The sequence below is a fragment of the Homarus americanus genome, unplaced genomic scaffold (assembly GCF_018991925.1).
Source record: "Homarus americanus isolate GMGI-L3 unplaced genomic scaffold, GMGI_Hamer_2.0 scaffold40333, whole genome shotgun sequence".
In the NCBI taxonomy this organism is placed as follows: Eukaryota; Metazoa; Arthropoda; class Malacostraca; order Decapoda; family Nephropidae; genus Homarus; species Homarus americanus.
Window position 1 is genome coordinate 26,387 of NW_024714036.1, and position 10,460 is coordinate 36,846.

The 10,460-nt window shown below is 36.6% G+C and overlaps 1 protein-coding gene across 1 annotated transcript in view; it reads right to left on the bottom strand.

The window, feature by feature from the left end:
- The window catches only part of LOC121875449 (protein SMG7-like), a 29,139-nt gene extending 20,949 nt beyond the window's left edge, over positions 1–8,190 (bottom strand). The window contains exons 1-4 of the mRNA XM_042380010.1: positions 8,063–8,190; positions 6,020–6,107; positions 2,092–2,220; positions 115–233 (exon numbers count right to left, since the gene is read on the bottom strand). Coding sequence (XP_042235944.1) covers positions 115–233; positions 2,092–2,220; positions 6,020–6,107; positions 8,063–8,088 — 362 coding nt within the window. The 5' untranslated portion in view covers positions 8,089–8,190. The remainder of the gene's footprint in view (positions 1–114; positions 234–2,091; positions 2,221–6,019; positions 6,108–8,062) is intronic.
- Positions 8,191–10,460: the final 2,270 nt, after the last annotated feature.

Below are 10,460 nucleotides of genomic sequence, written 5' to 3' on the forward strand. Positions count from 1 at the left end.
TTACTTGTCTTGTGTACCTGGATAATGAATTAATGACTCTAACTGTTCGACTTGCCCTCTAGCAAGAGGTGGACTCCACCAGAGGTAGTTTTGGTGACATGGATCTACACTAACCTTCTAAATGGCAAGTCAAGGCCATATTCTGAGCATATTTGATTGAAGAGTTGCAAGTAGAAGCCGCTGGCTGAGTTCAGGAACCAACCAAGCATATCACGAGCTTCACTTGAACCTCCCTGCAGATGCAGAGATGAAATGGAAATTTAATTAAAACAAGCTTACAATTTACCACTAAATGTAAACTTATGGGTATTAAGGGCCATTTTCAGCTGCTATGAATAAATTTTTTCTCCTTCTACAGCTTATATTATTTTCTTCGCTGCTTACAGACAGTAATACCTCACATTCTTTGACCCCCAGCACCACCGTACTTTCATTGGGTCTTGTGTAGAAAATTTTACGAATTATTTCAAGCTATGGCTGTACATCATGGACTACCCAAAATCTGAACCCCAATTGAGTTGAGTTTGTTTTAGAAATGCAGTATAGTACCTCTGCCAACACCACAGCCACAGGTGCTTCTTATGTTTAAAAGCACACTTGAAGGAGAGCATATCTCAAAGTATAGAAAATGGGGCTTACCAATTACCTGCCTGAATCAACCCAAGTGATGACACCAGCTCGATGTGGGGCAAAGATGAAGAGAGTCTGTCAATATTCATTCCTTAAAATTGATCCCCTGAAATGGCTAAGAGGTAAATATGAAAATCTCCTCTACATAATCAAAGGTCAATACAGGTAAACTGAGCTAGGTCATGGTCTTCTGTCAAATGCCCCCAAAGATCTCCCTGGTGGAGAATGACAAACTAGAACTAATAATACTGTACAGTAAAAACCCCATAACTCGACATCCAATAAATCACAATTTAAAATAAATCGGTATGAAACCCGATAACCATTACATTTTGAGTAGTAGGTAAATTAGTGTAAAGTCAGCTGGAGTCGAGTCATACATGAGAACCCAGCAAGCCGTCCGTGTGTATCAGCCTCATGAGCATCAGTTTACAAGTGCCTCTGGCCCTCTCAATCTGAGAGTGATTAAGTGCCTGTGAAGTGTTAGTGTATAGATAATGTTAAGTGTTATGTACAAAGTGTAGTCTTAACTCTTAAGTTTGTCAGCACAATTATTTACTGTGCCTGTGAAGTACAGTATTACTGTTATATATAATGTGTACTGTACAGTATATACAATAGTGTTAAGTTTCTCAGAACAATTTACTGTGCTATGAAATGTTGTACACAATACAGTACAATTTGTCTGTCTCTTACAAGCTCATCAAGAAATTACCACTTGCTGTTGGTAAATACCTAATAATACAGTGATAGTATCTCCATTAGCCGGAACAATTGGTGCAGAGCACTTCCGGGAATGAGAGATTTCCGGGTTAATTCGACGACTCTCTCAAAGTAAAAAAGAAATCCCCCATCCCAGAATTTTCAGGAATTTTCCAGGTAACGGAAAATTTTCTCGGAAGTTTCAGAATGATGCATTACATCATCTATCAAACCTGGAAAAAATCCCTCACCCCCTGAATTTTCTGGGTAACGGAAAAATGTTCTCGGAAGTTCCAGAATGATGCATTACATCAACTCTCGAACCCAGAATAATATCTCCCATCCCCGGAATTTCCGGAAAATGCACTTGATTTTCATCTCTCAAACCCAGAACCCCCCGGATTTTCCAGGTACTGGAAATTTTTTCGAAAAATATCCCAGAAAATGTGCCCCTCAGAAACTCGTTCCCAGAGCCGTAATTTTCCTGAAAATTCTGGCTTGGAAACGATTTTCCGAGAAAATTTAAATTCAGGCCATCAGAGAGTTCCGGGTTTGAGGGATTCCGACTAACGGAGATATTACTCTACAAATATTTTTATTTCATAATAAATAAAATCTCATTACCAATAAGCTGGCAAATTCCATTACTCAGCAAGGCCTCAGCCTCACATGTGCCAAGTTACAGGTTTTTTACTGTACTGTACAAAGATCTGAATAAAAAAAAATTAAAAGAGATATAAAGTAATTGAGTTTTCAAACCTGTTTATCTTTTGCCTGTGCTTGAAGTTGTGTTATGGTGTTCCTAAAGCCCAGGTTCCACAGGTCGCGCTCCACCCCATGGTCCAGGGCCGCCTCAATCCAGTGGACCAAAAGCTGCCCACACACCACCTGAAACCAGCCGAGGATTGTCAGGGGTTTATACATGAGCTCTTACTGTCCTTAGTGTGATCTCATCAATAGAACTAATATTACAGTATGTACTGTACAGGCTTATCAGATAAATACACATTACTAAAATGATTAATTTTCATATAAGTTTTAGTCTACCAGCATACTTATTTTGTACATATATGAGACGAACCAAGGAGAGCATGTAGTGTTAAGTACTGTACATAACAATAAAAAAAAAAGTACCCTGGTACCAATTTGAGTAAAATGTTAATAATGAAACAGCAATAAACAACATGATTACAGTATTATTTTTTGTTAAAAATGAAAGGTACAGGGAAATACCCAACAAATATACATAATGACAAATACAAAATAAAAAAGAAAATTTTTTTAAATACAGTAAAGAGCTGACTGAAAGTGAACCCACAGCAGATGGTCCACAACATGCACACACACAAGCACATATCCACACACATAATTAATATAATGATTGCCACCTCGTGTCACGAGGATGGCCGGACCAAGGGCCACCTAGCCGTGAATTTGTTTAAGGTGTTGAAGCTGTCGCCTATACAACAACCACACCCTAAGTTAACGAGCTGCATGACCCAGTGTCAAGGTATAGTCCGAGAAGACCGAACAACTTGCCAACTGCAATGGCTAACCATTACCCAGGAAAACAATCCATAAATTGATTAACATCCAGGTCCCCAATTACTGGTGGGTAGACAGAGGCAAATGGCGTAAAGAAACTTGCCCATAGCTTCACCCTGCCCGGGGATCTAACCCAGGTCCGCTCACTTGCAAGGCGAGCATGCTGACCATTACACCACAGGTCGTACACACATACAGAGTAAGCACACCTGGACACACACACACACAAATATACTGTACTGCATTAAAATCTCTCAAATCATGCACTCTCAGGACCTAACAGTTGCCATTTTTTTTAAATTCCTAGTTCTCCGTAAACTAAGCCACCTGCAAACTTAGTCTTGCACAACATATCACTGAATAATATACAGTATACTGTACTGCACTATATTTTTGTTTTACAGTCTCTTGCTTCTTATGAGTTGGTTGCTGGTGATTCAGAAAACATAAGGTGCGGTAACTGGGGCCTCCCTTGGGAATGTTTTATGTCAATGTTCCAGAAAATTATTGGCTTTGTTTTATTTTTTGTCTTTTAAATTTTCAAATGGCAATTTTCACATCGATAAACTGGAATCTACAAAAAAAAAAAAGCCAGGACTTTAAAACTAAACGTTTCCAGTAACACACTAAATCAAAAATACCCAAAATAAGTCACTATATACAAGAGGCTGAGAGTGCAGGAGACTATAAAGCAGCGTTCCCCAGTTCTTGGGTAAAATGCCCATATTTTAAGTACAGTACAGTACCATACTATACCAGGTAAGTTAATTTTACATGCCAATTTTTTAATGAAACCGATTTTCTAAATGCAGAATTTGATACATTTTATTCTAAAGATATCATCACTTTTATTTTTTTACTGGAAATCAACCATTCTTCCAGTTTCTTTTAGCCCCTAGTGATGTCCCTCCTAATGTATTTGTATGGGCCAAATATTTTCTAAAACTGAAGGCATACAATTCTAATATCTGGTGAGGCAGTATCTAAAATTTACAAAAGTATAAAATGTTGATGAGAATCATATGCTAACACTGCATGTGATTAAATTTATTCTGAAATTATATTTGGTTCGCGAAGCATCCTCCTGAATAAATACTGTACAATAGCTAAAAAAAGTATCTGTGCATACTCTGTGTGAAACAATATGAGACCACGAACAAAAGGTATTGGGATATGCATGTTGTCTCCTTATATTATGTGATAGTAATCACTTAACTGTTTATTTTATTCCTTTATGCCAACTCACCCCGTGTTGGATACTGAATGGCGGTGGGTGAAGACATGCATATCAACCCTCCCAAGACATCAAGAGTTATACATATAATTTCGGAAGTCATCGGACCCACCCTGTCAGATACTTTTTTTAGCTACTGTACATATACAATGGTCCCTCGATTAACGAACGGACCAATTCACGAAATTTCGGTTAACGTATTAGCTCCCATAATGATTTTCATTTCCATTAACAAACAAAACTTCGATTAACGAAAGCCTTACGAGAAACACGCTTTGTTGTGCGCATCAGCTGATCGGCTAGTCCTCCAATACAGTAATTGGTTCTATGTTTACATTCGTTTCCAGTGGAGTACAGCTCCTCCCCGACTTACGACCTACTCGAATTACGACCACCAGCACTTACGACCTGCCTCAGCCGTACCAAAATTTGGTCAAATTATGTATTTTCGAGTCCCAAAGTCAGCACACAGACAAAATTTGTGTTTGTAATTCACTTTAAAATGGCTGGCAAGCTTAAAAATGAGTGTTTTGTGGTGCTGAAAAGAAAAAGAGACACCCATTTTAGATTTCTATGTATTATTTAAGCATTTCCGACTTATGACCAATTCGACTTACAACCTGGATTTGGGTCCCTAGCCCCGTCGTAAGTCGGGGAGGAGCTGTAAATATCAAGAAAGTTGTGCTCTTGAATATTTTTGCATTTATTATATTAAAATTATTGGTCATTCTAATTTAGTTAACATCTTGATAATATATAAAGTACAGGGAACAGTTTTTGTGTGCCAATCAGCTGATCGACTCGCCCACCAACGCTTCTCAGTTTAACTTTGTTTACAGTGGAGTGAACATCCAGTTTGTTTGTCTCATGAATATTTTTGCATTTTTACATTATAATTATTGGTCATTCTGAAATTTAGTTCACATATTGATAATATACAAAGCAGAAATTATTAGGAAACATGAAGAAGGTATTAGAACCAATGCACTCTGTAAAGAATATGGCATGTCATCATCGACTGCCTCTACAATCAGCTGTTTGATATGTAAACAAAGCTGCCGGGAATACGACATACACACCTCAAAATAAGTTAAAATATAGTATTCTATTGTTTTTTATTATTATTATACAGTATACTGTACAGTACAGTACTGTATTTAGTTTATATTTAATTTACATTTAATGTTTAGTTAATTCTATTACCGTTATACAGTACTTTGTATGTACAGTATACTTTTTCTGAGTTGGAACCAATTACCCAATACAGTATCCCATTGAAATAATAGATTCAGTTAACAAAATTTTCAGTTAACGAACGACTCTGTGGAACCAATTGTGTTCGTTAATCGAGTGACCACTGTACAAGTTATATCTCCGTTAGCCAGAACAATTGGTGCAGGCCTCTTCCAGGGATGAGAGATGACTCTCTCAAACCCAGGAATTTTTCTGGGTACTGTACTGGGAACAATTTCTCGGAATTTACTGAAAATTGCACACTATTTCATCCTTGGAATTTGCTCCCAGACTCAGAACAAAATAAGAGAGTTTCTAGAATTTTTCTCAGAATTTTCCGTGAAATGCACCTGATTTTCAACCTCAGAAACTCGTTCACAGACCCGGAATTGAGATAATTTTTCAGGAAAAATTCCGAGCACATTTCAATTCCAGGCATAGGAGAATTCTGGCTAACAGAGAAATTACTTTTAAAAGATGGTCCAATATACAGTATCCATTTTTCTTGGCTCTGATGTACTAGAACAAGTAATTTTGGGCCCTTCCCCTGGAGAATGTCAAGAACTACTCCACTATAAGAGAAGACCCTTCAAGATACAATATTTTCTAAAACATCACAATTTATAGAAGTATTTCACCCCTTGCCAACATTAAACAGTGATTGTAGCAACAAACCTGAAGTTGGTGTTGGACAGCCCAAGCCTCATTGTTACCCACGAGTGGGATACAATTATTCAGACGACTCTTCAGACCCTCAGCCTCCCTGTATGACAAACAAAAACTTATCATTAATAGAAGCTTTACTGAAATGCATGTAGATGATAGGTAGAAAATTGCTTTTTGAAGATATTGGAAGCATAATGTATTGTTTAATGGTAGACCCTGCTGCCATATGGCATCACAAAAATTTGACTTTCTGCCTCATTTACACACAATTGCAGGGTTTCAATTGTCTCTCTTACTTTGACAACACAACATACATATATCGTTTCTCACTATTGGTAAGTAGGATTCTTTAGGTTGGTAAGTTTGATTAAGTAAAGTATGAAAAGGTAATTAGGAAATATTTGTCAACATAGCACTAGCCATACAGTACATGACACTGGGTCGACAGAGCAGATTTATTCTTAATGAGAATTATGGAAGAATAGAAATACAAAAATTACAAATATATTTCATTTTAAAGAATATTGTTGAGGTAAGAAAGAATTGATCTTCCACAGAAAAGTTTTTTAAAGTTCCTGCTCAACCTGAACCGGTGTTCCAGAATAGCTAGTGCCTTGCACAGAATTGCTTTAAGAACAGAAGAAAGAGATAAAAACCTACTTTTAATGTTTGGGTGATTATCTGTACAGGCAATCCATGTGTGAAGCAGCTGATTTGTGTACAGGGTGTATTCAATGACATATCAATTGGCTACAATAAGTGAAAATAAATAATCACTGATCTCTGCTAAAGTGCTTACAGTGAGCTGTTGGTTCCACTCGCTCACACCTCGACAGAATTAAAAGTTATCACTAAACTAAATCAGATTCTAGCAAAATGTTTTCTAACTTTATATGGCTGTTTGAAAAATTGGTAATGACTGAGAACAGCACTACCACCATAAGTTGTTTGCTTTCGTTAATTTTTCCCAGCGATGTTCTTATCACTACAGTAGCTAAGTATTTTAAATGAGGCGACATTTACTAAAATCCAATAGAACCAGACCTAACCAACCAAAGAAACCTACCTACCTAACTACCCAGCTGAGGGACAGACCCCTGCCATATTAAACAGTAAGTACTTATATTTTATATCTGGTACCAATTAAAGCAACTTTGTTAAAGCTTGATGCTGTAATTTATACATTTTTTGTAGACATGAGAGTATGCTCGGACCAAGGGAGTCAATTGTAAACAAAGTGAGCAGACGACAATACACGGTGATCCGACAAATTTTTTGGAGAAGTAATTACGATAAATAACTATCTTTTTCCCTACAAAGCATGTAGAGACATCAATTTAGTGTCATATGTTTAGTTTTTCACTGTTTTCCCTTGCAATTTCCCTCATCCTTCATGTCCTGCCCACTACAGGTGATTTATGATGGAACACAGAGAAAAACAGAAAACTACTTATAATTAAAATAAAAAGTTGCCATTTCATTTAAAATGAACAAAATCGAACAACTCCTTCTGGTAGCAGCAGTTCTCAGAAATTACCTCAAAATTTGCCAAATCTAGTAGTATTGGCTCTGAATGATAATGATATATCTTAACACTTCACTTAAAGGCCCAACAAACCTTTCAATATGCTTCACTTTCATTGAGTTAAAGCACAAATCAATCATGAAATATGCTAGTAATATTATTCTTTAACAAGTCTAAGACGGAGTAAATATGATCTAACACGGTTAAGTCCATACTATGAGCTTCCAGGGAGGCATCAGAGGGTACAGTCATGTTGGTTCATTACAGCAGTGATCTTGTCAATATGATAACCTTTATTTGTCTTTGAAAGCTGCCATTCCATCAGTTTTCACCCAATACAATTAATGCATAAGTTAATGTGTTAATAACCCGGGAAATATTTGTACAACAGCTCCAAACGTTAGACCTAGATGAAGCGAGTGAAGGTAATGGTGATGGCAGCTGTATCAACTTTCTTCACCATTCCTTTACCGCTACTTCCCTCGTGACACTTCCTTAGAAACAGAGCTACATTATGTGAGACCCACCTTAGGAGCTGACTAGCAGTTTTCATCTCATGTAAAAGGCGAAACGTTGGCTTAGTTGTTCTTTCTCATTGCATTGTGCAAACTTCGTCTGCCATGTTTACATGTTATTTCAACCGTGTGGTAGTTCCTGTCCCAAATACTAAATCTTCTTTATATCATATTACTACGTCAGCTCATAAAATAATAGTAGTATGTACATAAAAAATAAATTTCATGATATTTGGTAAGAAAAGTGGTTAGCACAGAGATTCTAATAATTGTTAATTATTTTCACAGCGAGCCATTCCGGTTCTTCTCAGGAACGTCAGATGGGAATCACTTGGCGGGGGTGTCTCCTCACACACCCGGGGGTGTCTGCCGTGACCCTCCTCACACACCAGGGTGGTTATAATGCTGTCATGTCCTGCCTTCCTCGTCCACCAGTAACGAACTGAACTTATCATACAGTGGAATTAAACTTCATCACAAGAGTTTCTTGAAAATTTTAGTAAACTCTTTGTTGTAGCTTATATTAATAACTTCCTTACTTCAAGTAACAATATTATATATATATATATATATACACAGTATATATATATATATATATATATATATATATATATATATATATATATATATATATATATATATATATATATATATATACATACATACATACATACATACATACATACATACATACATACATACATACATACATACATATACATACATACATACATACATACATACATACATACATACATACATACATACATACATACATACATACATACATACATACATACATACATACATACATACATACATACATACATACATATATATATATATATATATATATATATATATATATATATATATATATATATATATATATATATATATATATATATATATATAAAATAAGAATACGATGTACTACAATTTGATGACATCGAAATGGATATCCAGGACAATTCTTTAACTGTATAAGCTTATACATATGATTATAACGATTTCCATTCCATTTTTTCATGTGCAGTAACAGCAGTATTGTATTTGTAAAGATACAACTCTACGGAAGGAGTATATTATTATTTTTTTAAATATACAATTCCTTGTTTAGGAATCACAACACTATTGTTTTATTTGATTCTTCTGAATGCCTGCTTCTATATATTGTCCTGTTACTGTATCTGCTTTGAAACAACATATACATAAATTTATCACAGTTATTTACTTTTACTGTTCTTTATCATCTTTGCCACTGATCGGCTCGTTATCTGCGTGGGCGGTCGGCCACGTTTCTGTTACGCTAATACGCACTGTTGACAAGTATTGGACATGTACTGGCTCCAGTCCACAATGTATCTGTATCTGCGCCAGTGTTGGCCTTGAAAGACCTCACACTCGGACTTGTCACAACATTCTCTGGCAGATTGTTCCAAGAGCTTACACTTCTCACCCCGAAAAAGTTTACCCTCAGTTTTCTGAACTTGAGGCTTCTTCAACCCTGTGTTCTTGTGACCCCTTGTGGGCAGGGATGGACGCTCAACTGAGAAGTGCCCTATGGGATATTTATAAATTTCAAATAGGTCACCCCTTGCCCTTCTGTAGTATAAGTAACTGCCTAACTTATAATAAGTTAGACAGTTGCAGCCTCTCTAATCTTTCTGGGTAACTGGGATGCCGTAGCGCAGGCACCAGTCTGGTACTCCAGACGGGGAAGCACCTTATAAGACCTACTAATGTAGTTGCTTGATTCACCTTCTCACAATTGTCCGAGAACTTTAATTCGTTGTCATTATACACAGTCAGGTCCTTTTCACATTCGGTCTCTATTAGTGCTGTTTCTTCGTTCCGTTGGGACATGCGACACGACTCCTTACTGTCGGTATGACCAAGGTGCATCCTCTTACACTGGATATGCCTTTCCACCTGTGTCTCGGTGGGACTCAAACCCAGGATCACTGTTGTTGGAGATGCACTGCTCACTGTTCCACCAACACCCATTAATATTTCTAACACGGATATACAGTACTGTATATGACTTGGTCATAAATATTTTAGGTTATTATAAATAATTTGTCAAAATAAAACCACCATTAACTCAGTTTAATAACATTAACAAGCCCATTGCGCATGTCAGGTCTCGGGAGTCAGTGCAGCCAGACTGTCACTATTAAATATCTATTTACTGTATAGGCTTGATAAATATTTACCGGTCTGCAAATTACTGTAAGGCATACCACAAAATATAAACACAATAACCAACGTTATATTAGGTGGATGGTTTCAGATATGATTTCAATAAAGCTATTATTCTCTAACCCTTGACCTGAGCATATTCTGTCTAGGATAATGAGCATATTCTGTCTAGGATAATGAGCATATTCTGTCTAGGATAATGAGGATA